Source organism: Sciurus carolinensis, chromosome 13, assembly GCF_902686445.1.
Source record: "Sciurus carolinensis chromosome 13, mSciCar1.2, whole genome shotgun sequence".
Lineage (NCBI taxonomy): Eukaryota > Metazoa > Chordata > Mammalia > Rodentia > Sciuridae > Sciurus > Sciurus carolinensis.
In genome coordinates this window covers 6,992,061-7,019,036 of record NC_062225.1, presented here as the reverse complement: position 1 = coordinate 7,019,036, position 26,976 = coordinate 6,992,061, and the positions used below count along the sequence as shown (strand labels likewise).

At 43.7% G+C, this 26,976-nt stretch overlaps 3 protein-coding genes across 7 annotated transcripts in view; 2 read left to right on the top strand and 1 right to left on the bottom strand.

Annotated features, from left to right (window-relative positions):
* Mgat4a (alpha-1,3-mannosyl-glycoprotein 4-beta-N-acetylglucosaminyltransferase A) overlaps nt 1–5,502 on the top strand; it is an 89,731-nt gene extending 84,229 nt beyond the window's left edge. For all 4 annotated transcript variants that reach the window (XM_047521869.1, XM_047521868.1, XM_047521866.1 and 1 more), the window contains one exon: nt 10–5,502. In XM_047521869.1, the coding sequence (XP_047377825.1) occupies nt 10–36 (27 nt within the window). In that variant the 3' untranslated portion in view covers nt 37–5,502. The remainder of the gene's footprint in view (nt 1–9) is intronic.
* On the bottom strand, nt 3,955–13,003 carry Unc50 (unc-50 inner nuclear membrane RNA binding protein). Of its 2 annotated transcripts, none has more exons than XM_047521870.1 (6): nt 12,848–13,003; nt 11,526–11,809; nt 10,310–10,430; nt 7,722–7,861; nt 7,534–7,635; nt 3,955–6,234 (listed from the first exon to the last, which is right to left on the bottom strand). In XM_047521870.1, exons 2-6 carry the CDS (start codon nt 11,803–11,805, stop codon nt 6,098–6,100), a joined length of 780 nt encoding a protein of 259 aa, XP_047377826.1. In that variant the 5' UTR covers nt 11,806–11,809; nt 12,848–13,003; the 3' UTR covers nt 3,955–6,097. The 2 variants fall into 2 exon arrangements, with proteins under 2 accessions (XP_047377826.1, XP_047377827.1); XM_047521871.1 differs by having other exon boundaries at nt 11,526–11,805; nt 12,848–12,935.
* Nucleotides 13,004–13,059: 56 nt separating this feature from the next.
* LOC124962716 (cytochrome c oxidase assembly factor 5) lies at nt 13,060–18,390 on the top strand. Its single transcript, XM_047521873.1, has 3 exons — nt 13,060–13,268; nt 15,988–16,071; nt 18,087–18,390. Exons 1-3 carry the CDS (start codon nt 13,170–13,172, stop codon nt 18,126–18,128), a joined length of 225 nt encoding a protein of 74 aa, XP_047377829.1. The 5' UTR covers nt 13,060–13,169; the 3' UTR covers nt 18,129–18,390.
* Nucleotides 18,391–26,976: the final 8,586 nt, after the last annotated feature.

Below are 26,976 nucleotides of genomic sequence, written 5' to 3'. Positions count from 1 at the left end.
GTGTTTCAGATTCATATTAAAAAAATCACTAATTGATCATCTAAGAAACCAACATGTTTTCCGGTGACTCTGTTAAAGATAACTAAGCATGTACTTTTTTTTTTTTTTTTTTTTTTTAAAGAAACTTGAACACTACCTCTTGTGAATCTACTGTAGATAAGACTATTGCTATTTCCACTTGGAAAGCGAATCTCCCAAGGATAATTGTATTGATTTGAACTATGCTGGTCTCCAATTTTAACTTGACGCTAACATTTTACAATTATGACAGCCTGTTATTAGGACTTGTACTGTTTTGGTATTATACTAATACATGGAGTTGTACATATTGTTACATTCCTTAAATTTGAGAAAAACTAATGTTAAATACATTTTATGAAGGGGGTACTTTTGAAGTCCATTTATTTTACTATTATAGACCCTCTTTTATAGATTATCAGGGATTATATATATATAAATATATAAATATACATAAAATGTTATGGAGTTAATTTATTAGAAACACTTAAGGAGTACATATTTTTGTGCAGTAAATTTTTGAATTGATACTTTTTTTGAGAACCAGTTATCTTGCTTTATTAAGTTCTTTCTATATTTTTCTTTGGAAATGCAGACATTATAAATCAATGCCATTTTTCAAATGCACTGCCATTTAAGACTGATTATAGATGGATTTCTTAACTGAAGTACTTTTATAATCACAGTGATTCTAAACAAAATATTTTCAAAGGCATTTGTCATTCCTTAAAGCCAAGATTTTAAAGACCCAACATCTTCTTGAGAGTTACTTCACTGTACTGTGGTATGTAGCCATAGAAAATCAGTCCGACGAGTCTCAGTGTGCAGGCGTGAATCAGCACGGACTCGACTCGCTGTCTCTGGTATGGAAGGCGGCAAACTCTTCCTTCCTTTTTAATCTTTGTCTTTAATCCATGAGTTAGATGCATTCTCTTTTCTTGTTGATCCTTTTATATCTGCTCTCATTTGAGTTAGTGTTTTTAGGTAATGTTAATGGGTCATAATGGATATAATTTTAAAGAAAAATAAAATTATAATATAGGTTTGTGGCAAAAGGTAGTATAGCAGATGTATGTTTTTCCAGTATGATTTATTCTGTATTGTGATCTTATAAGAAAATTCTGTGTCCAAAAGCATTTATTACCTTAAACAGCAGTTCCAAATATCACTACTGTCAACAAAGAATATTACCAGCCTCAGCAGTGGGTGATCTTTACAGAAGTGCTTCACTTTTAAACGGGAGCTATCAACGCCAGTCCCCAGCCAGGCTACTCTGACAACCCCATGGGTTACAGGTGTGTTGCAGGATTGCACAGGTGGGTCCCCTGAGCTTTCTGAGTGGCCCTGGCTGAGGCTGAGGGCTGAGAGAGGTCCCACAGCTGGTAACCTCTCGCCTGGAGGAGCTTCACCGCTCTTGAGTGTGTGGGATGCTGCCCTTGCTGTGCAGGATGAAGGGGAGGCTGGGAGACGCCCATCTGGTTCTGTCGCCCCCACTCTGTTGTACTGTTTAGTTTCCTTGGTCAACAAGTCCACCGTGTTGCCAATGATTCTGATGTCAGATTTCAGTTGAAATTTTTAAATACCCTGTCCCAGAGCCCATAAGCAGATTTCTTTCAAACAGAGGAATTGCCTTTTGCTATAAATGTTGGCACCAGCTCAGCGTTCTAAATCACTACTAAAGCACTTGAGTGACAGAAGGTGAAGGTCTGTGCAGATGGGCTCAGGAGACCCCTGGGGTCCTGGATCCTCAGTAGCAACTGTGACTTCAGAAGGAAAAGCCAACCTAGCAGACAAAGTGGTGTTGCTCCTCGGGCCACTTGTCAGGGCTTCTTGAAGATGCTGGGTTCAGCCCAGTGAGGCCCACACCCCAGCTTCTGCTCCTCTCGCCATCACTCACAGACTCTCCCTCCTCCCTGTGGCTTTGTTCCCTGTGCCTAGAACATGCCAGACACATGGCAGGTGCTATCCCCTCTGAGCCAGTGGACCAGCTCTTGCAGCCCGCCCCCTCCCCCTGGCCTGGCCACCCACGCACATGCACCTGCCTGTCCAGCCGTGACTGCACGTGTGCGGTCCCTGAGCTCCTGCAGACACCTGCGTGTCACGCCACTTTTCCTCTGTCCTCCACCACAGCAGTGGACTCGCCTGGCCTCCGCGTTGGTTGCCCCTCCTTTCCACCAGGTCCTGTGCCAGACTATTGACAGCAGTCGTGCTTTCCCCAAGCAAGATCGTAGTCGTGACCCTGAAGGGTATAGCGGGCAAAGAACACCTGGAACCAGAGTACTTGCACTTGACACTGAACCACTTGACCCAAAACAGTGGATGGGGAAAATGTCACACACACATATATGTGTGTATATATATATATATTAGTCCTACCCCCTGATGTGGATTGGCATCTGGTGTATATTCCAGGTAAACTACTCAAGACTCTTGAGCAGTGCATGCCTGCCTGTGCACAAGTCACTAGACACACAGCTTTTCAAATTAATAAAAAATCAGTTCTGCAGTTGAACTTGCAGCGTCTCCAGTGCTCGGTGGCCATGTGACAAGTGGCTACTGCATTGGCCCCAGAGATGGAGAACATTTCCATCATGTAGAAAGTTCTGGTGGGAAGTACTATGTGGAACACAATGTGAACACTTCAGAACTAGAATTAAAGAGACTTCGGATGACAGGGTTAAAAGCAGACATGAGCGTACCATCACACAACGGATGAGTGTTTGGGGCGAGAAGAGAAAGTCAAGGGCCAATTTCTAGCACCGGAGGTCCAGGGTCTCTTAGTTCTGGATCTAGACATAGGCTAGACATACATGTGCACATTCAGCCATTAGAGATGTCTTTGAACCAAGATTCTGTCTGTACAACTTTACAGATCAGCTGCACAAAATATTAGGTACATTTTAAAAGTCATCAGCAAACTTGTAAAGGCTTCTTTTAAATTTTTAATAATAATAAAATGTCTCCCAACAGTATTGTCTCTCAAAGAAGTTTGGAGATATGGAAATAGCGTGTTTGGAGAGAGCATTCCAGCTCATAGCAGCGTGTTTGTAGTAGACAGAATTCTAAGAACAACTCCTTTCCTGGAACCTTGTATAATATCCTCCCCTTTGAGTGTGGGTAGAACTGTATGATCCATGATTATGTAATGTTATGTAGCAAAAGATTATCTGGGGACGACTAATCCAGCCTCCTGAGCCCTTTAAAAGCTGTTTTCTAAGACTGGTAGTGAGGTCACAGAGTCAAAGTAGAACTCAAAGCACCATTGCTGATTTGAAGTGGGAGGGGTCACATGGGAAGGAATGCAGGTGACCTCCAGGAGGGTCTGGCTGTCAGCCAGACAAATGAGACATACAGCCCTATAGCCACAGGAGCCGACTCAGGCCACAAGCTCCTGCATGGGCTTGGAAACGGATTTGTCCCCAGATAAGCACCAGCCTGGCCAGCCCCTTGATCCTGGCTTTGTGAGACCTAATCGGAGAGCTCAGCTGAGCCTGCTGGGACTTCTGACCAGAACTGCGGAGTGATAAACGGGTGGTGTTTTATGTTGCTACGTTGTGGCAGTTGTCGTACAGCAGAAAATGAGTGTGTCATTAGGAGACTTCGTACTGGATTATCTGTAGTGTGTTGGGTATTTCTTCATAGGTGCATGAATAGTCTACTAGCAAGTCATATTCCTGAGCCTCAGCTAGGATGTTTTGTGCCAGAGATCTGTCTTCATTGGAAGTTTGTGGGCAAAATGTGGTGTTTTATACAAAAACTGTTAGAATGAGTTGTAGGAATAGAAATGGAGGAGCCTTTTTTCCTAGGCGAGCTATTCAGTGATTTAGAATAGACTGCTCTTCACCTGTCATATATATACAAAAGGAGGATAAAGTGATATTTCAGGGCAGACACCAAATTAAGAGAAATAACTCCTTCCTGTATGTAGATATTAGGTAATTCATTCTATTTGAGGAACTTTTTTTTTTTTTGAGTCAAAACTGTTTATATTACCTAGCAGATCAAACCCTATTTGTGCCAACCAAATTTTTGTACTTTGAGAATGTTTTCCAAAATACCTCTCTGCTTTCAAGCCATTAATTGCGAATGAGGTTTTTAGTTTGGCTAATCCATTTTTGTGCTCATCCTTACTGTATTGCTGTACCCTTGATTTAAGAACAGTAGAGTGAAAGGAAATTAGAAGCTACAAACTGTCAAGACTGCAAATGTGTCATAATCACATCTTTGTGTTATAAGGAAACTTAGATTTCCAAACTCAATCCCTTTATAAAAGCAACTTTTCCAAGCTATGTAGCAATATTTATAGTGTGTAAAATTTAGTTTGATAGTTGTGAAATTTTAAATTCTTAATCTTAACAGATGTATGCTATGATAACTAGTATGCTTACTTTCTTTAATGCATGTGAACATACAAGGCTAAAAAGACTACTGAAGCAGTATTAGGAAAAGCGGCCACATGAGGGTTTGTGTATCATTGTTATATAAACTCTTCCCACCCACTTCTCCGGTCTGGGCACTAATTAGACCATTGTCAAAGAACAAATAGGAGAGGAGCTGGCGCTCTGGGTTTTTGGAGCTGAGAGGCAGTAGCGACAGTAGGGTGGGCCGGGGTGCAGCTCAGTGGTAGAGCGCTGGCCTCCGTGTGCCAGGCCCCAGATTTCACCCTTGGCAACGCAGGACAAAAGACAGTGGAGTGAGCGTGGAAGGAAGCAGAGCATCGTCCCCCCAGTTGACACTGTACTCAAATGTCAAGAGCAGTGGTGCTAACGGCTCAAAAGTGAGGACTGTGATGAACATTTTAATACCCTCAGACATCAGGCAGGCTCTTCTGTATTGCTTGCTCCTAATTGTTTCATTGTTATTAGTAATCAGCAGCTGTCCCGGAATCAAAGGTTGGTTTGTACCTCACTCTGATTAGCATCCCGTTATTTGTTCAAAGTGCTCGATGTCTGCTCAACTTTGGTGAAAATCTCTTTTGAAGACATTCTCTGAGCCTTAAAAATGGCGGATATCGACAGTACTGTAAGATGCACTGCCAGCAGATTTGATACTTTCATTTCAGTAGAGACAGTGATGTTTTCTAAGGAAGACTTAGTCTGCTAAGCCTAAGGGTTGTTTCCTTCATGGAATGAAGAACTCAGCATGTCTCATTCAGAGCGCTTCCTTTGGAAAGGCTGTCTTCGCATTTGGGGATGTTTCTGGAGGCATCCCTTGGAGATGCTGCCTGAACAATCTCTGCCAGGTTGTACCAGTTTTTTTCTTCCTAAATGTACATATATTCCTTAAACTGTCTTCATGTGTTGAACGGTTAATATCTGTAATATTTTAGGTACCTATTGGATTTTTAAAGACAGAATATTTATTTTCAAGTTGCTGCTATAATTGAAAACTTAATAACTGGTCCTGTTGACTGTGCCTTTCATCACTGTTTCTCTGTGCCACAACCGTTCGTGTGTATTTGAAATAAAGAGGTTTAAAAAGCCATGCCAATTGCAAGAGTCCATCTAATAAAATTAGCATGAAACAGTAAGTTTCTCTGCATTTAGAACCAGGAGTGGATCCTTTGTTTTGAAAAGACTTTTAACAGCCCCGTTGTCAGACCGGGGTGGCCACTGTTCATACAGGCATTTGCTTAGTCTCACACACTGCCATCTGCGAAACCAGCGCCGCCTGGGTCTGGTGTCTTTGGGGAGTTTGTGCTTTATCATGTCCCTCCTTCTCCACAGACGACACTGTCAGTGATGTCAGGGCCTCTACTAAGTGGCTGCATGACAGGTTAAAAGGCTTCGGGGGAGACGGAGGATATCCCATTGTCCAAAAATAATTCATATAAGAAGTTATATAGAGCTCTTGTGTGCCAATATTCCAACATGCATGCTTTAATTTAAAAAATATTTATTAAAGAAATGTACATTTAATTAGTCTTGGGGAATGTACTTGACCACAGTGTTAACATATCTCCTCAATCTGTAAACTTTATACCTTTAAGATATCTACAAAGTTTTATTTACAAGTTTTACAAGAAATCGTCACCTCGCCACTGTCGATGCCACTAAGCTAGAACATTGCCACCTTCTCTTCATTTCACTCTATACTTGTAGAAAGAACACAGCGCGCGGGTAAAGTTCCATCCTAGTGCCAGTGACAGCCCGTAGAGCAGAATCAGTGGTGCAAAGGGGTAGAGAAGAATCACTGTATTTTTCAAAAAGGGCAGTGCTGGAGGAGAGAAATGAAACAAACGAGCATGCTGAAACACGGCTTCTGCCTCAACACACTTCAACGCGTGGGGCCAAAAAGTACAGGACGCTGTTTGTAGAACTATAAATACTGTGCTGCTGTTGGGACTGAGCAGGGACAGCAGCACCCTGACCACTTCAGAAGCCTAGCTTAAGGTTCTGAGACAGATGGAGGGAAAAGAACTTTTACCCATTTGAACGGTTCCAGTGCATCACACACCCGTCCCCACTTTCCAAAGGTGATTTTCTACTAGCGCCCCAAGTTTCAGCAAAGAACCAAAGGCATGAAACGGGAACTCTGGCTCCAGCCGCCCACAGTTCCCACACATCGCAGCTTGGGAGGGCCACAAAGCTCCCAATGGAGACTGTGCTGTCAGAGCACTCCAGGGGAGCATTCAGACACCCACTGACCACAGCCATCAGCTTGAACCCAGTCACCAAGCTGGCCCTAGAGCAGGGGAAGGGCTGGGGACAGCTCTGACCAGAGGACCAGTCAGAGGAAGAAAGCTGCCCACCCAGAACAGGAAGGGCCACTGCATGTAGGAGCACTGGAGATCCTTTTGGGGGGCCGGTACTGGGAATCAAATGCTCCACCCCTGAACTATATCCCCAGCCCAACCTCCAACTTGGGATCCTCCTGCTTCCTGAACAGCTGAGATTAAAGGCACGCACCACACCTGGCTGGTAATGGAACAATATAAACAAAGACGAATGTAAGAATGTTACTCATTAAGAAAAATGAGCTGACAAGATTTAAAAGTAAACTGGCAAACATATCCTGAGGTCAGCAAGTTGGGCCTGATCTCCTCCTGGTAGGCAAAGCTGTACACATGATCACAAAAAAGAAAATGGAGCACAAAGGTTTTCAACAGCTCCAGTCACATGCCTGCAAGCCCAGACCTTCCCCACTGTGTCCCGGTGTTGATGGCCTAGAACCCGAACATGCAGGAGAAAAGGGAGACCAAAGTGGTCCTGGACTCCTGTCGGTAGCTTAGCAATGGTCTGCAGGATTCAAACACAGTGCCAGGAGGTTATGAAATCTGTCATATACCAGCCAGGCCACTTTCTAGCTGTGTGACCATGGGCCAGGTAACCTTTCTCAGTTTCCTCACTGGAAAATGGGAATCAGTGAACCTGTATCCTTACTGTTCTAAAGATCATATCATATACTTGGGATGGGGCCTGTCCATCTCATAATGGTAAAAAATGTGAGTATGTGGTTACCACGTCCCCCTCCATTATCTACTCAGGCACATGACAATTTCTTAAAATTTCTTACCACTGTATCCTAGGAAAGTTACATAGATGTAATAGCCAACTGCAATCAGCCACAAGGTATTTCCAACTAAATATCCAATAAATGTATCTGTTAGGATAACATCTGCCAAAAGAAATGCACAGAGTGAGTCTCTTTACCAGTGCATACAAGGAAGCCATGGCAACATTTGGGAGGGAACTCCTACTTACGGTTGATGAAGAAAAGTTGGATAAAATGCAAAATGACTAGGAGTGGATAAAAAGCATTGAGATGCACGTCGAAGGCGTAGCCCCACTCCACGTCATAGTCTCTGCTCTGTCGCTTTACTAAATACTTGTTAGAGATGAACCTAAAGGGCAAAATTAAAATTCCCTTCATAATACAATAAAATTAATTCTATTTACACTTATTGGCTACTTTCTAGAGACAGACATCGCTCTATAATTCTGTAGATGCTGCAGGGAATAAAACAGAAAAACCCCACCTTCACTCTAGTGGGAGGAGACTGACCAGAACATCAGTGTCTGTCGGATTGTACCATGGAGAAAAATGGAGCAATGAAAAGGACAGAATACAAACCTGAAGCACAATTTTAAAACATTCTGGTGAAAGACCCGAGGGCAGTGATGGTGTCTGGCTTGCTGGAGGAAAGGCTAAGACCTGCAAGAAGGAAGGGCCAGGAAGGGAAGCCACAAAAGAAATGTGGAGCCAGATTGCCTGGTGCCGGTGGCCATTGTAAGGCTTGGCTTCCATTGCTAATGGAGAGAGAAGCCACTGGGGGTTGGCAAGAAGTGCCTGGCTGAATGTTCTGGTGGGGTCTCTCTCGTGGCCAGTCTGAGAGTAGACTAGGTGTGAGGGATGGGATGACCAGGAGTGGCAGGTAGCAGGGGAGGTGGAGATGTGTGACAGGATTAATGTTGGAAGGGGGTCTGAGAAATAAGTCAAGGGGAGTTTGGAGCGGGACTGGGGATGCTTAAAGAGCCAACCAGCACAGAGTAAGGAGACGTACATGAAGGCCACAGTTTAGAGGACACAGAAGCTCTTCAATGTGGAGGGAGTATTTACAGCCACAGGCCTGAATGACATCACTGGAATACGCAGGGACCCAGTTCAAGACTAAGACCAGTGTCAACTCCTACTAAAAGGAAGAAACAAAGGAAAGAGGGGCCGGTGTTCTCCCTAGCCATAAGAACAATTAGTTATTCAGCTGTGTCGGCTGTGGCCTACTAACTCATGTAAGTGATGAATGAATGAAAGTATAATGTCCAGGTAACTAGAAGTCGCTCTTCAAAGACCACGGATCACAGGTATTATAAACATCTATGGAGATTCGATGTACCTTTTTATGTGTCAAGGCATTTCAATTCAAGGATACAATTAAGAAAATTCTCCTCCTTCAGAGGAGATAAAAATAAAAAATAAATGGGGGAGGGGTGGGGAACATGGTGCAGTACAATAAATAGTCCCACACTTAGTTATCTAAAAATGCTGAAGTAATTCTGCTTCACTTGAACAAATGAACTTTCCAAAATATTCTGTTTTAGTCAAGAACATGCCATTCCAACTTTACAGAATAAATTAAACAAGCCAGGCACAGAAGGACAACTGCATGTTCTTGTTCATGTGTAAAGGATTAAAAAGTTGATTTCGTAAAACTGGAGAGTGGACCAGTGTTGACCAGATGCAGGGAAGTGTGGAGTGGGGCGGTCTAGGGAAGCTGGGTAATGGGGTGTCCAAACCCAGTTACAGAGGAGTGAGTTCTAGTGCACCACAGCAGTGGGGTGCCTACCATCACAACAATTAATTATGCATTTTACAAAGAACTAGAGGCTCAAAGATTCCCAACACTAAAACTTTAAAAACGATTAAAAAGCTAGAAATACTAATTACCATGATTTGAACATCCCAGATTGTATACAGATATCCAGTCACTGCACACAGCCCCACAAATATGTACAGTTAAATAATCTTGAATGAAAAAGAATTTTATGGAATAGCATAAAGCTCATTGTGACTAAAATGTTCCTTCCTGTTTTCCTGATTCAGTGACCACCACTCCTACTCAACCACTGGCCCTCGACGGAGATCACCTGCCACATGCACAACCCTTCAGCTGGCAGGCCAACCCCACAGGAGTACTTTACCTGTGAGAAGTGAAAAGTCAAACGCCAGGGCCAGATTCACACCAGGACACTGCTGCTGTAAATCAATCCTAGAAAAATCAGGCCAAGAGCCCTTTCAATAAAACCTGAGTGTTTATGTTTCACTCTTGGCAGGAAGGTACTAGATTTTTAAGTCCTTCTTTTTCAAGTGTACTCCACTTAATATCAAAGATTCAAAGTTATAGTCCATGAAATAACCCTCAAATCTCAACACTATGGAACATTTCTACAAGTGGCCCCACTGACAAATGCAGACCATCTTATCATAGAGATGAGCAGAATGGGCTAAAATGTGCAATGTTTCCAAATTCTGTGATTTTGTTAATATGAATAATCACTATTTCTACTATTTGCCACAATGTGATAACACAGAGCATTCCTTAGAGAATTTTCTGATACACCAGCTCAGGAAGGCAAGCTATTGTAACTATGGTAGTTAAAACTCATCTTTTCAGGGGAATGGGGATATGGCTCAGCGTTAAAGTGCCTGCCCTGGGTTCCATCCCCAGCACCATAGAAGAAAACGATCTTCTCAGTTAATCCATCTTGGTTTCAATTTCCATTAGCTTTGTACCTCTGAAGTGAACAAATGCAGTGTCTACAGTAACTGAAAAGCCAAAGTTAATGATACTTACCACATTAAAGTTGATATCAGAAGACCAACGCCTACACAATCTATGAACACAACCCATAGGAGAAGTTTTATCGTCTCAAAAAATCCCATGTCCAGCACAAAGCCAAATCCTATAGTGGATACTGAAAGAAATATTTACAAGATTCATTCAGACACTCTGCTAGATACAGGACATATTCCCTGGAGTTATGGTTTGGATCTTAAATGTCCCCCAAAGGCCCATGTGCTAAAGACTCAGCTGCCAACGTTGGTGATACCAGAAGCTTGTAGAACTTTTAGGAGGTGGGGCCTAGTGAAAGGAAGTTAGGTCACGGGGGTATGCCCTTGAAAGGGAGATTGAGATCCTGGCCCACCCTTCTGTTTCCTGGCCATCATGAGATGAGCAGTTTTATTCCACCATGAACCTGCCACCATGTTTTGCTTCAACATAGATCCAAAGTAACAGAGTCAAGTGACCATGGACTGAAACCTGTGAAACCATGAGTCAAAATAAAAATTTCCTCCTTGTAAATTGTTTCTCAGGTATTTTGTTACAGCAATGGAAAGGTGACTGACACACTTGGCCTCCAAGTATAGTGGGACAGAGAGACTGAAACAAAACTCCTGGGATGTTATATGTAACCCATGTAGCAATGTGAACCACCTTGGGATATAGATATGTTAAGTTTACCAAGGTGGGTAGTTTACCATGATAGTCCCAGCATTCCAAACAGCACCAGTACAGAAAAAGCACTTGCATATTTTACGTCCGGTTGAAGGTGAATAACACTTTACATACTTCAACACCCTACAGGTGACTGACCCACTTTTATTACACTACTGGAGAACTTAAAAATGGATTTTCAAGTTCATGTCAGTACTTTCAGAACTCTCTGGATTTACTTAATTGTGAAATACAATGTCCAATCCTGGTATTCTTTTTTACAGCAAGTTGGGGTTTGGGTATTGGTTCACTATAGCTAAAAGACATGGAGTAAACCTTTTCCCCTGCTCCTCAAAGTCCCAAAGCAGCAGTTCAATTTACTCTAGCATCTGACTGAGACCTGAAGAACTAGAATAAAACTATCCTGTGATTTTTTTGAGGCTACAGAAAAAGCAGCTTCAAATATCTCCAAATTCTACCCCAAAACACATTAAAACAAAAGATCCTTCAACAACAAACCTAATCCAAAATGCTCCATTTGTTCTTCAACTCTACTGCAAAAACTAACACTTACCACAGAGCCAGATACTCAACAGGACCAAGAAAGCAGGGTCATCTCTGGCCCACTGGTCCTTAGTCTGTTTCCGGTAATGAAAGTTCCTATAAACCCTCTGTGGGGAAGTGAACAGGTAGAGCATCTGCCAGGCAGCAAACTCAAAGTCCATCTGGCGAAATCGAAAAAGCCTCCTGAGGTATTTGTAGCGTTTTGCTCCAGCTGTGTGTCTTGCTGCATCCCTGGAATTCAAGACTCCGTTTCCCTGCACCGAGGAATTCACTGCAGTACTTGGTAACATCTTCCTAGATGGAAGAAAAAATTTCTTTTACAAGGCGCAATATGGAGGAACGTTTGGCTATCAGCACCCCTCTTCTGAGTTATCTGGCAAGGAGGTCACTTTACATGTTCTCTTCCACCCTTCAGAAGGGTCAGGGGTCAAAAGCAAGCGAGTTGATTCTAAGGCTTGTCTTGAGGCTGGAGAACTGCGCCCGCTTCAGGCAAGGGCAACACTACGCGACTCAGAACCCTCTAAGGCTTATCCAGGGTCCACGCGGTTCCCACACTTCACCTCACTCGATCCTCAGGCAGCCCTCCCAGGGGGCTAATGTTAGCAGGGAGGGGAAGTGACCTCCTGTGAGCATGAAGATAGTGATGGTGCCACGACTGGGACTGAAACACCAAGCCCTTAAGGAAAAACCTTAGTTGAAGCCGATTAGACCGCAACGTTACCGAGGAAGTAAAACGAATGGCTTTTTCACCCAGGTTCATCAGTGTATGGCCAGCAAGCTCCTTGTTCATCAGAATGCGGCAGAAAAACGAAGCAAATATCCAATCCCTAGCGATTCACTGCCAGGACAGTTCAGCAGGAGGAATGACAGCGTGGGAGACCAGTCGGGCCAGGCGGAGGCTGGTGAGCGCAGGTCGCCGCCCGACCCCCACATCCCCCACTACGCTTCTTCGGCCTCCGGGACGCCGACGGTGCCCCGCCCCGCCCAGCTGCTCTCCATTAGCCCGGGGCCTCGGGTATGGCTGCCAGGTTTAGCAAATGAAGATACAGACCGCCCAGTTACATCTGAATTTCGACCAAGGAACGAATTAGGAGTCCCACGCAGTACGTCGGACATGCTTATAAAAAAATTGTCCCTTTATCTGAGATTCCCATGTAAGTGGGCGTCTCTGATTTTCTCCAGCAACTCGACCGCGGGCCTGAGGCCCAAAGGGGCCGGACGCCGGCATGGTCACTCCCTAGCCGCCGTGACGCCGGGCCGCGAGCTGCCGGAAGACACGGCCCCCAGCGCGAACAACAGTCGCGCGCAGGCGGAGCAGTCCTCGGGGCTCACCTGGAGCTCTACTGCGGCCTCGGCCCGGAGCCGAGCTGCCCCGCCACCTCCACTCAGCAGCCGATCCCAGACGCTGCCCGAGCGACTTCCCTTCCCACAACGTAGCCGGCGCACGGGGCGCGCCCGGTTGACGTCACGAGCGCCCACTTCCGCAGCGCACGCGCTGCCTCTCGGGACTCGTAGTTTCTTCCGCCTATCGGCCAAGACCTGCCGGAAGTTGTTGCGTTCTCTTCCGGTTTCTTCTGCTTTGGGCGTCGTTCCCACCCAGCCAGGTGTTTGAGGGTCTCGAGGGTCGAGGCCGCCGCGGGCGGGAGGCGCCATCATGCCCCGCTATTACGAGGACAAGCCAGAGGGCGGCGCGTGCGCGGGCGTGAAGGAGGACCTGGGCGCATGTCTGCTGCAGTCGGACTGTGTGCTCCAGGTAGCGCGGCTGGGCGCTCGGGGTGGTGACCACGCCTGCAATCAGGTGGCGGGGCTCCGGCGGTGGCGGTCACGACAGGGTGTAGGGCAGAGCTCCCGCCCCTGAGCTCTCGGAGCCTCAGTTCCCCGCCGGTGTGCAGTGGGCGATACGGTGCCCGCCCCGTCGGGCTTTTGTAAATAGTAAACCATTTCGGTTGGAGAAGCTTTTCTGGAAGGCTGGCACTCTGCAAAGCCCTGGAGACATAAAGGGGAATAAGGCAGGTTTCTTGCGTGCTGGGAAGCGAGACTCTGTAGCCTGAACTGTTCCGGTTCCGTAGTCTCGCACGCTGTTCTGGCCGGAGTTTCTCCTGTCTCCGGTCGGTTGTGCCTGAGCCTGTGTTATATTTGCCTTGTGTTCGAATTTGTTTCTGAGTTGGAGTGCTCTGTATTCCCAGGTGTTAAGTTGTAAATGAAGCAACTCAATATTTTCATCATTTTGTATCTTTCTTTCCCTACATTCTTCCCTCACCGGTCTTCTCAGTTTTCCATCTGGATGCAGTGAGACTCGCGGTGAGCTTCAAAGTTGACCGGGGACCTGGGTTCTTGTTTAGAGCCCAAGTAAAGCACACAGGCGCTTCTTGCAGTGACAGAGGACTGATGAGAGGGCAGTCAGTTGTGTGCAATTATCTTTGCATTAGGGGATGTCCCCCAAGTGGACATCCACCCCTTTATTAGTGTTTCTGAGTCACAACTTACATTCTGTTCCCTGCTTTTTGCAGCCAGCAAGGATGTTAAATCATACCAAATGGTAACTTCAACTAGAGATTAGAAGGGCAAAACATCGAACTTTGCAGATTCAGGACAATCTACTTGGGTGGTGTCCCTGGCACCTGCTACACACTCTTTCCCACTAGAGACTCAGAACCAAGGGAGACTACCGAGGTCTCTGTCAAGTCTGTATGGCCACTTCATGAAGATTTTTGGTTTCTTAGCTTCTGGAATAAAGAACTTAATTGATCATTTGACTGATGGGTGGTATAGTCTCTTCTTACTAATATTTAACCACATGAGACCTGTAGCATCTCACTCTAGGCAGGAATTCCAACATAAGAGAATATTTAGTTGTAGGAACCGTCAAGGGGAAGAGCTGAGGAAGTAGAGGGGCCCAGAGAAACTCAGGATAATGGTGGTAAGGATGTAAGGTCCTGGGGTTTGACAAGGAGAAAGATTCAAAAGTCATTTCTGGGATAGACTGAAGATTTATGACTCCTGGGAGATCAAAAAGGGTGAAGCAGCCACAGGAAGCTCACTCACCAAGATTGTCTCCTTTGTGTTCCCATTAACAGCTTTCCAACCTGCGGACTTCAGAATCACCTGAAAGTGGGGCGGGAGAGCTTAAAAGTAGATGTCACTGCTGCCCTAACCCCACAATAAGTTAAAAGATTCCCAGGTTGGTTCTTGAGCTCAGCCATGTTTGGGAGCCCTGCCTGATCTTGATTTCAAGGCAGAAAAGCTTGGGAATGTATTATGATTGACACATTACAGAGACCCACAACAACCTAGAGAATTCTGGCTTTCGCTCATATGCCTGCAGGGCTTGGGTGGCTTCTCTCCATCTTTCAGGGACCACACACTGTTGATCTTGTGGCTCTAGGTCCTGTGATGGGAGACAGGATGTTACTCTCATACTCATGGTTCAAGACTGCCTCCACTACATCATCAGGGCTTGTGATCTTAGGGAGTGAAAGGGGCAACCTCTTTTAAGGACCAACCCATAAGTTTTACAAGTTTCCCACACATGCCATGGCTAGGACTTGTTCCATGACCACATTCAGCTACATAGGTGACTGAGAAACCTAGCCCAGCCATATGCTTGATAAAAAGGAAGAGTGGATATTGAGGGACAATTATTCTGTCACTGGGCGTGGAGGGCATGAATTAACATTTCAGCTTCAGTGTATCTAGATGGATCTTTCCACCAGGCAGCCAGCGATGTACGTTGAAGGCTTGTGAGAATGGTGGTCTTGGGCAGAGTTTGGGGAGGCATCAGCTTAGTCTCTTGTCCACGTGGGCAACACCATCCATCAGTGCAACTGCAGAGTTTGGAGGGGAGCACAGTGGTGCAAGGAGACTGCCACTCACTGATGTAGAGGACAGTCGAAATCCAGGACCTAGGGAGACAGACTAAAAGTGGCCACAGTTCCTGGGAACAGGGACATGGACATGCTACCTTGTAGCTTTTTTCATAGTGAGAACCAGGAGAGTGACTGTCATGGGCAAATAGGCTTTGGGGGAGTGGTTGGAGAGGAAGATCTGCTGGAGGGGAGCTCCCTGTGCAGAGCAGGTGACATCTGGGTTATTTTCCTGGAGGTGGCAATCTAGCCTACCTCACAGTGTCCACGAAAGGTGTTTAGTATCAACGCTGAGTGTTCTGATTTTCGAGTGCCTGAGTCACAGTGTTCACCCATAAGGAGATAAAGATCCCAGTTTCTAGATTTTTATGTAAACATTGAAGAGCCCCAAGGAAACGAGTGTTTTCAAAATCTTAGGAGCTCCCAAAAGTTACTTGACAATTTTTTGTCATTTTGTCCTTTTTCTAAACACCAATAGTCAAAATGAATTAACTATTTCTTATCTGTTTTCCTCTTAACATTTTAAAATAGAACTATTTTCGGACAGACAGTTGCTTTGTACTTTGTGAGACCAACTCCCAGGCACCTATACTGTTTTCTTTGTCACAGGAAGGAAAATCTCCTCGGCAGTGTTTGAAGGAAGGATACTGCAAAGCTCTGAAGTATTCCTTTTTTGAGTGTAAAAGATCAATGGTAAGTGGCTAAAGATTTTTTGAAAGCTTATGTTTAAAAACAGTCACCTGAAGTGAAATGTGTGTGACTTAAAAGTCATCAGTAGGTTGGAGTGATATTGTTTGGGGAGGGAAAAAAAAAAAAGGATGTATGTGTTTCTTACTCCTGTGAGTTGAACGTTAGGGTTCATGAAAGCCCCCAGCTTTTTTGTTTTCCTGTCACAATGCTGACTGCAGTCACTGACCTTCCAAGTGTGAATCTCAGCAAGTACAGGTAGGTAAAGGTCAGTGGTGTCTGCCGTGGACCAGGTCGTTGGCACTTACACAGTCCCGTAACGTTAAGGTCTAGGTGGATGCCCTTCTGCTTTAGGTGAGAAGGAGAGTATGTCAGTGTCTGAATTTGGAGTGACAGGTCATGGAAGGAGGGCCTAAGGACACATTACTGATCTCTTAGTTCTGGTCCAACAATCTGTGACGTGAAAGACCCAGAGAGATTTTGAATGGGAACCGAGACTTTTCTTGGAGAAAGAAAAGCATGAAATTGGAGATGCAAGCACCCCTCTAGAGAAAGCAGCAGCTCAGACAACCGGCTTTGGTTAGCTGGACCTGGCAAGTTCCTTCCCTTTTGTTCACAAAGGAAATGGAGGGTACAGATATCTACGACCCAGAGGTCGAAGAGCTTGAGAATGTCTGCCAATGGCTGAGATCCAGGGAGGGTGTGACGTTAGATTAAATTTGGCCATGCTCTGTTTCCTTTCTCAAGTGCCAGTTTTCTGCCATATTTTCCCATTAAGGCAGAGGATTTTCTTCCTTTTCCTTACATGGTTTTGTTACCCATGTAAAACTCAAGCCTTTAGACAGGCGAAGAACTTTAATGCATGCTCAGATCATTGAGAAGGGTAGGAGATAATGATGTGCTGTACTCTGGAATCATATGAAATGACTCACAGTAAACTCCCTAAAATTCCCTGCTGAAAGCTGTCTTGGATCTCCAAAAGCAATTCAGAAATCACAATCCCCCTGCAGGAATTTTTAACAATTGATTAAACAGTGGAAGTGCTTCTGATTGCTGTCCGTTCAAGGCAGAGCTTCCGTAGCACTGACAGTGGGAGGAGGCATCTGTGGAAGTCTTTAGCAGACTGACAGATCCTACACCCTCTCTGCAAGACTGTGCCTCCCTGGGTCCTCCAGTGATAGAATCATGTCACACTTTGTGACTGCAACGTCACTCATACAAGCTTGGCAAAACCTAACCATTTAAACATAAAATTTAAATCATGTGGATAATTACTTTGTTTGAAGGTGAAATGGGAGTTTGAATCTGCTCTTTCCTCAGTATGAGCAGCCAACCATCCTGATCATGATTCCCATGTTTAAAGATTTATATTTTTTTGAAAATATGGTTCCTAGCTACTTTGTGTTGTGCTCAGATGAATAAATGACTGGCTGTTCCACGCTGGCTATATTGGACTCCTAGATAAGGCCTATCTCCAAAATAATTCCTTTCTGGGGAATTTCTGGGGAATGATGTTGACCATCCATGCAGCTTCGTTGTATGACTTCAGAACCCTTCTTTCTAGCGACCACCCTCTGTGAAGCTTGAGTCAAATGACATGCTGTTACACAATGAGGATTTGTAATCCCAAGATGACTGTGTCTTATGTTTCTTAGGGCTTTGTCCCCTTTTCTTAGTTGGTACTGATTTAAAGATTTCATGTATATTTGAATATTAACTGAAATAAAACTTAATGAAGAAGACAGATTTGCTAGACTATACGACGAGTATAGTTTAAAAGATAAATGTAATTTGGATTCTACTCAAGAAGAAAATCTGTACTGAGTACCTCTAAGTGGAACTTCTGTTTTAGTGCCATTTGTATAATTGTTTTTCTTGGTAGTTCTGACTGTTGCCTTTTTGATTTTATCAGAAACTGGTTCATGTCTCCAATGTAGTAACTGACACCCCTTACCAAAGTTGTGTTTAATCAATTATACTGTACCAAATTTGATTGAATTATACATTGATTTTTTTTTCAGTTGGATGCTAGATCAAGATTCAGAGGAAGAAAAGGATATTGATACCATTATGTTGAAAACAAGATGAAAACACCAGAGGATTTTCCCACAGAAAGCCACAAGAGGAAACATGAGCTTTGCTACATTTGTTTGGTTGGAACAGTTCCCCTTCTATGGAACGCTGGAGAAAATGGATGAATTCTGGTTTTGAATAAGTATAAAGTGAATGCCTCTCTGAATCTAAGTTATTTTTAGTAAGTTTAATTGACAGTTATAGGCCTGGAGCATAATGTGTTTTGAGAACTGTCCTAAAATACAGAGAATGGAAAAACCTGACTCTTCAATCAGATGACACCATTTGTACATCAGAAGGTGACTAATGTGACACTGGAGGCTGTCCACAAGATGTTGATTGAGAAAGTTTAGAGTAAGACTTTTATCTAATATGCCTATTTAGTTCTGAAATAAATTGTTTGGTTCCTTGGAGAAGAAATGCTTCATTTGCATTGACTGACTGAGGCTGAAGTAAAACCTCAAAACTCTGAAATCTGCTGTGGGGCAGAGCTGGATGCCAAGCCTCAGAGCTGGATGCCAAGCCTCAGATGGGGTCGCCAGGGCTCTTCATCCCTGACCGCTTTTCCCTTCCTGGTTTCATTTTCAGACTGGCCTTCTCCACACATGGGCCCAGTATCAGCTGTCAGCCCACAGCCTTAAGATCTGTGACTCAAAAAGGAGAGAGTCAATGTCCCTTTCCAGGGTCCACAAATCAAATCCTACTGAAGAACTCTGGTCTTCCCTGGGTTGCCTGTCCTGCATGGGACTCCCATGGTCTTGGCCTGGCCTGGGCTGTATGTGGGTGACTGATAGCTCCCATCAGAATCCGGGTGATTCTGGCCCGCCACACCTCCTCCCTGAAAGGAAGGGGGCTCTGGAGGACACACAGGCAATGTGGAAAACGTGAAGTGCTTGAAAGTTTCAAATTACAGTAATTTTATTAGGATCACTTAATACAGAAGAAGCCAAATAGGAATCTAAGTTTGTAACTTTATTTTTTGGCACTGGAGAACAATGAACAATAGTTTTGGGGGTTTTTTTTGGTACCAGGGTGCATCCCAGTCTATTTTGTTATTTTGAGACAGGGCCTTGCTAATAAGTTGCTTAGTCTCCCTTGAACTTGGGATCCTCCTGCCTCAGCCTCCTGAGCTGCTAGGATTACAGGTGTGCACCACCACGCCCAGTAAGAGATGTAGCTTCTTTATGCTTCCTCAGGTGACTGGAGTTCGAGCAATCCAGGTGCCTGCCATGTAGCTTACTTGCTGTTCACTTGCTGATTTAAAGGTTTGCCTAAAGTTGTGAGAATTCCCCAGAACGTCATTGAAGTCTGGGTGTGTGTACTGCTTTTCACTGGGGAAGGAAAATGATGGATTTCTGCAGCGATTCCTGTCTGCCCGTTTAAGGGCTACAACTTTTTTGTTTGTGTAGTTCTGGGATGGACCCCAGGGCCTTGCATGCTGGGCAAGCCCTCTACCACTGGGCTGCAGCCCTACCCCAGAGTGCTGCAGCTTCTAGTAAACATGATTCTGATAAACTCGAAGATGTATTTTATAAAACCTTCTTTGTTGAACAACAACTTTACTGGAGAAGTTCATATACCACAAAATTCACCCTTAAACCATTTCAACTTAGTGGTTTCTCGTGTATGCAATGTGTGTAGCCATTACCACTATCTACTCCAGAACCTTCCATGATCCAGAGAAATGCAAACATATCTGTTAGCGGCTCCCTTACTCCTCCTGCCCCTCCACCTTTAGCAACTACTGGTACACTTCCTGTCTCAACAAGCTGCTCTGATCAGGACCTGTTATATAAATGGAGTCACACAACGTGGCGTTCTGTAACCTTATTCTACTTACCGTAGTGTTTCCAGGGTCCACCTGTGAGCAGCGTCTCTCTGCCTTCTTGCTTACTGCCAGCTAGCATTCAGCAGGGCAGATGCTGCCACATTTTATGTATCCCTTCATCAGCTGATGAACGGGCTTGTCCCCACTTTGTGCTATTGTGACTAACGCTGTGAGCATCTTTGAACAAGTTTTGCATAGATGAGTTTCATTTCTCGAGTGTCTAACTAACAGTGGAATTATGAGATTGTGTTAATGCCAACTCTAGCATTTTGATGAACTGTCAGAATTTTTCCACAGTGGCTGCACTGCTGATTTACATCTCCAGCAGTCTCCACATCATCTCCAAGTTGTTACTATTTATTTTGATTACAGCCATTCTACTGAGTATGAAGTAGTATCCAACTGGGATTTTGATTTGCATTTCCCGAATGGCTAATGATTTGAGCATGTTTTCATGTGTTTATTGGCCATCTGTATGTTGTCTTCAGAGAAATGTCTATTCAGGTCCTCAGTCCAGGTTTCAGTTGGCCTGTCTTTTTATTGCTGACTTGTAGGAGCTCTTTATACATTGTAAATACAAGCCCTTCAAAGATAACTAATTAGTAAATTTTTTTTTTCCCAATTTGTGGTTTGTCTTTTTACTTTCTTGCGATACTCTTTGAAGCACAATTTTAACATCAGTGCATTGTAATTTATTCTTCTTTTGGTATATCTAAGAAACCAGTACCTATTCTAAGTTTATAGAAATTTACTATGTTGTCATCTAGGAGTTTTATAATTTTACCTCTTACATATAGATCTGATTCACTTCAAAATAATTTTGCACACATTAATTTCCTTCCATATTTACGATTTTTTATTGTGGTAAAATACACATAACAAAATTTACCACTTTAGCCATTTTTAAGTGTATACTTCGGTAGTGTTAAGTACCTCCAGTCGCCAGAATGATGCATTCATTGTGCAAAATGGAAACTATACTCACCCTGCCACCTCCTGCCACCCCTCCCCACCTCTGGCAACCGCCAGTCTACTTTCTGTCTCTGTGCGTGGGAGTACTCTAAGTGCCTCATGTGGGTGCAATCATATTTATTTATTTTGGCGGGGAGCGGGACTGGCTTTTTTCCTTTAGCAAAATGACCTCAAGTTTCAGCCAGGTTGTGGTATGCGTCAGAATTTCTCACTTTTTAAAGCCAAGTCATGTCCAGTGCATGGATACATAGCTTCTTGCTTACATGCTCACCCATTAGTGGACACTTGGCTTCTTCCACTTTGAGTGCTGTGATGAGGCGGCTGTGGACGTGTTCACAGATACCCTGGACGCCCTGCTCTCAGCATGGATGTGTACCCAGCAGAGGAGCGCGGGGTCAGGAGTGAGCATTTCCAGGAATCTCCATGCTGTTTCCGCAGCAGCCATGCCGGCTTCCATTCCCATGAGTGCACAGGGATTGCAACTTTTCCACATCCTGTCGGTGTGGACATTTCTGTTCCATTAACAGTGCCATCCTGGTGGACGCGAGGTGGTGTCTCACCGTGTTTTGCTTTGCATTTTCCTAATCAGCAGTGATGCTGAACACTACCTCCTGTACTTGTTGACCATTTTCCTGTCTTTGGAGAAATGTCCTTTTAGGTCCCTTTTCCATTTTTAACTTGAGTTATTTCCTCCTTTGGTGTCATGGTCAAGAAATCATTACCAATCCAATGAAGCTTTCCCCCTATGCTTCTAGAAGTTTGAGTGGTTTTTCTCTTAGATTTAGGTCTTTGATCCATTTTGAATTAATTTTGTATATGATGTGAGGGCCCAACTTTCTTTTTTATTTTTTGCATGTGGATATCTGATCTCTCAACATCATTTATTGAAAAGACTGTCCTTTCCCACTGAATGGTTTGGCACCCTTGTGGAAAAACATTTGACCATACGTGCCAGGGATGATTTCTGAGTGCACCGTTCTATTTCACTGGTTCTACGTTTCTCTGCAGTACTGGGAACTGAGCCCAGAGACACTTTACCTCTGGAGTCATGTCACCACCCTTATTTATTTTTACTTGGAAATAGGGCCTTGATAAATTGCTGAGGCTGGCCTTGAACTTGGAATCCTCCTGACTCAGCCTCCTCAGTGTGTGCCACTGTACCCAGATATATATCTGTTTTTATGCCAGCCAGATTCACACTGTTTTGATTATTGTAGTTTTGTAATAAGTTTTGAAATCATGGGAATTCTTCAGCTTTGTCCTTTTTCAAGATTGTCTATTTGGGAGCCTCTGGAGAGTCCCTACGGACTTTAGAATGGACTTTTCCATTTCTGCAGAAAGAAACGCTGTTGAGCACACCCCATGGAAAGATAAGGAGTGCACTGCATCTGCACACAGCAAGGCTGGGCCCTCGGGGGCGCTTCCTGCAAGATCAACCCGTAGCAGCTTCCAAGAAAGACATTTAGGAGAAAAGAGAGAAAACAAAGAAAATGTGGCAAGAAAACAGGGAGTCCACCTTCCCCCAGATGGAGTGCTCTGTGAGGGCATGGCTGGAGGAGGTGCTGGCCTGAAAGGTCCACCCAGAAGCACACAGTACATCCAGACGTGGCCAGGCCGGCCAAGAGGGAGGAGCCACTCTGACCTTAGTGGACTCAAATATAGGACATGCCTTGTGTCAAAAGAATTCCCGGTGGATTGGGCTCAGTATTCAAGTGAAACCACAAAATACTGGAAATAAGAACAGGTGAATATTGAAAAACACCATCTTGGGGCAGGAAAGCACAAATAGTGTCCAAGCACACACAGACTGGGCCAGACAAGTGCCAGTGAGACCCGAGTCCAGCCCCACAGTGTGCACCAGCCACTCCCCACTTCAGAGGCAAGGATGTGGCCGCCCACTGTGTCACCTGCAGTGGTGAGGTGCAGACGTGTTCAGAACAAGCATCAGGCAGGACAGCTCACGACTGCAACACAACTTCTGCACCCGCCCTCATCGCCTGACGCACCAGCTGACAAGCGAGCCCACGTGTGCAGTTAAAAACTCTCGATGTGAAAGAGACCACGAACACCAGTGAAAGTAGGTGCCTGGCGCTCTCGCCAGTCGAAGAGATGGAAACTGAACGATGCTATTTCCAGCTTGAATGAGAACAAAAGGAGAAGACAGTAGCTCATGTTTCTGGGAGAAATTTGGTAATATTAACAATTCAAAGTTATAAATTTTTTTTTAATTTATTTTTATTGAAAACAAATGGGATACACGTTGTTTGTTTGTACATGGAGTAACAGCATACCATTTGCGTAATCATACATTACATAGGGTAATGATGTTTGATTCATTCTGTTATTTTTTCCTTCCCCCCACCCCTCCCACCCCTTTTCCCTCTATACAGTCCCTCCTTCCTCCATTCTTGCCCCCCTCCCACCCCCCATTATGTGTCATCATCCACTTATCAGTGAGATCATTCACCTTTTGGATTTTTGAGATTGGCTTATCTCACTTAGCATGATATTCTCCAATTTCATCCATTTGCCTGCAAATGCCATAATTTTATTATTCTTTATAGCTAAGTAATATTCCATTGTATACATATACCACACTTTATCCATTCATCAATTGAAGGACATCTAGGTTGGTTCCACAGTCTGGCTATTGTGAATTGAGCAGCTATGAACATTGATGTGGCTGTATCTCTGTACTATGCTGATTTTAAGTCCTCTGGGTATAGGCCAAGGAGTGGGATAGCTGGGTCAAATGGTGGGTCCATTCCAAGTTTTCTAAGGAATCTCCACACTGCTTTCCAGAGTGGCTGCACTGATTTGCATCCCCACCAGTAATGTATGAGTGTACCTTTTTCCCCACATTCTCTCCAACACCTATTGTTGCTTGTATTCTTGATAATCACCATTCTAATTGGGGTGAGATGGAATCTTAGTGTAGTTTCGATTTGCATTTCTCTTATTACTAAAGATGGTGAACATTTTTTCATATGTTTGTTGATTGCTTGTAGATCTTCTTCTGTGAAGCGTCTGTTCATATCCTTAGCCCATTTGTTGACTGGGTTATTTGTATTCTTCGTGTAGAGTTTTTTGAGTTCTTTATATATTCTGGAAATTAGTGCTCTATCTGAAGTATGAGTCGCAAAAATATTCTCCCACTCTATAGGCTCTCTCTTCGCATTGCTGATAGTTTCCTTTGCTGAGAGAAAGCTTTTTAGTTTGAATCTATCCCAGTTGTTGATTCTTGCTTTTATTTCTTGTGCTATGGGAGTCCTGTTAAGGAAGTCTGATCCTAAGCCAACAAGGTGAAGATTTGAACCTACTTTTTCTTCTATAAGATGCAAGGTCTCTGGTCTGATTTCGAGGTCCTTGATCCATTGTGAGTTGATTTTTGTGCAGGGTGAGATAGGGGTTTAGTTTCATTCTGTTGCATATGGATTCCCAGTTTTCCCAGCACCATCTGTTGAAGAGGCTATCTTTTCTCCATTGCGTATTTTTGGCACCTTTGTCTAGTATGAGAAAATTTCATTTATTTGGGTCTGTGTCCGTGTCCTCTATTCTGTACCATTGATCTACCTGTCTATTTTGGTGCCAATACCATGCCATTTTTGTTATTATTGCTTTGTAGTATAGTTCAAGTTCTGGTATTGCGATACCCCCTGCTTCATTCTTCCTGCTAAGGATTGTTTTAGCTATTCTGGGTTTCTTATTCTTCCAGATGAATTTCATGATTGCTTGCTCTATTTCTGTAAGGTACATCATTGGGATTTTAATTGGAATTGCATTGAATCTGTATAGCACTTTTGGTAGTATGGCCATTTTGACAATATTAATTCTGCCTATCCAAGAACATGGGAGATCTTTCCATCTTCTAAGGTCTTCCTCAATTTCTTTCTTCAATGTTTTGTAGTTTTCATTGTAGAGATCTTTTGCCTCTTTGGTTAGATTGATGCCCAAGTATTTTTTTTTTTTTGAGGCTATTGCAAATGGAGTTGTTTTCCTCACTTCCCTTTCAGCTGCTTCGTCGCTTGCATATAAAAATGCTTTAGATTTATGCGTGTTGATTTTATAGCCTGCTATTTTGCTGAATTCATTGATGAGGTCTAGAAGTTTTCTGGAGTTTTTTTGATCCTCTAAATATAGAATCATGTCATCAGCAAATAATGACAGCTTAAGTTCCTCTTTTCCTATTCGTATCCCTTTAATTTCTTTAGTCTGTCTAATTGCTCTGGCTAGAGTTTTGAGGACAATGTTGAATAGAAGTGGTGAAAGAGGACATCCCTGTCTTGTTCCCGTTTTTAAAGGAAATGGTTTCAGTTTTTCTCCATTAAGAATGATGTTGGCCATGGGCTTAGCGTAAATAGCCTTTACAATGTTCAGGTATGTTCCTACTATCCCTATTTTTTCTAGTGTTTTGAGCATGAAGTGGTGTTGTATTTTGTCGAAGGCTTTTTCTGTGTCAATTGAAATAACCATATGATTCTTATCCTTAAGTCTATTAACATGATGGATTATGTTTATTGATTTACGGATGTTAAACCATCCTTGCATTCCAGGGATGAACCCCACTTGATTGTGGTGCATGATTTTCTTAATATACTCTTGGATACGGTTTGCCAATATTTTGTTAAGGATCTTTGCATCTATATTCATCAAGGATATTGGTCTAAAATCTTCTTTCCTTGATGTGTCTTTTCCTGGTTTGGGTATGAGGGGATATTAGCTTCATAGCATGAGTTTGGTAGGGTACCCTCTTTTTCTATTTCCTGGAATACTTTGAGAAGTATTGGAATGAGATCTTCTTTGAAGGTCTTGTAGAACTCAGCTGAGAATCCGTCTGGTCCTGGGCTTTTCTTGGATGGTAGGTTTTTAATGGCTTTTTCTATTTCATTGCTTGATATTGATCTGTTTAAATTGTATGTCCTCCTGGTTCAGTTTGGGAGGAGCATATGTCTCTAGAAATTTGTCAATGTCTTCGGTAGTTTCTATTTTGTTGGAATACAGATTTTCAAAGTAGCTTCTCATTATGTTCTGTATCTCAGTGGTGTCTGTCATGATATTTCCTTTTTCACCAGGAATTTTAGTAATTTGAGTCTTCTTTCTTCTTCTCTTTGTTAGTGTGGCTAAGGGTTTGTCTATTTTGTTTACTTTCTCAAATAACCAACTTTTTGTTTTGTCAATTTTTTGAATTGTTTCTTTTGTTTCAATTTCATTGATTTCAGCTCTGATTTTAATTATTTCCAGTCTTCTACTACTTTTGCTGTTATTCTGTTCTTCTTTTTCTAGGGCTTTGAGCTGTAATGTTAGGTCATTTAGTTGTTGACTTTTCATACTTTTATGGAATGCACTCCATGCAATGAATTTTCCTCTTAGTACCGCTTTCATAGTGTCCCAGAGATTTTGATATGTTGTATCATCATTCTCGTTTACCTCTAAGAATTTTTTTATCTCCTCCCTGATGTTTTCTGTTATCCATGTTTCATTCAATAGCATATTGTTTAGCCTCCAGGTGTTGGAGTAATTTCTGTTTTTTATTTTGTCATTGATTTCTACTCTCAGTTCATTATCAAAGTTACAAATTCTCGAGTGTACACTTCTGTTGCGGGAACTTATCCGAGAGGTCCCTGGGCCTGTGTTCCTAGAAGACAGTGCAGCAGTGCGTGCTGCAATCCTAGTGACAGACAAAGCAACCACCAAGCACAGCATTTCAGCAAGTCACACGACGTGATCTGTCTGCAGGCAGGGAAGGTGACAGCCAGCATTCATCAACACTTACCGCCAAGGCGTCTCACGACCGCAGCTGTCATGTGGAAACACAGGCTCAGAGAGGTCAAGACATTTGCTCTGAGTCACCAGCCAGTGAAAGGCAAAACCTGGATTGGAACCTGGGGCTGTCTGTGGCCAACGTCCATGCTTTTAACCCCACACCCTGGTGCCCCTGTGATTCAAATTAAGTGAAAACAAGATGAAAGAACGAGCCTTGTGTGGCACTTGACACAACAAGTCTTCGCAACACAGGAGAAGGAATCAGGCAGGGCGGG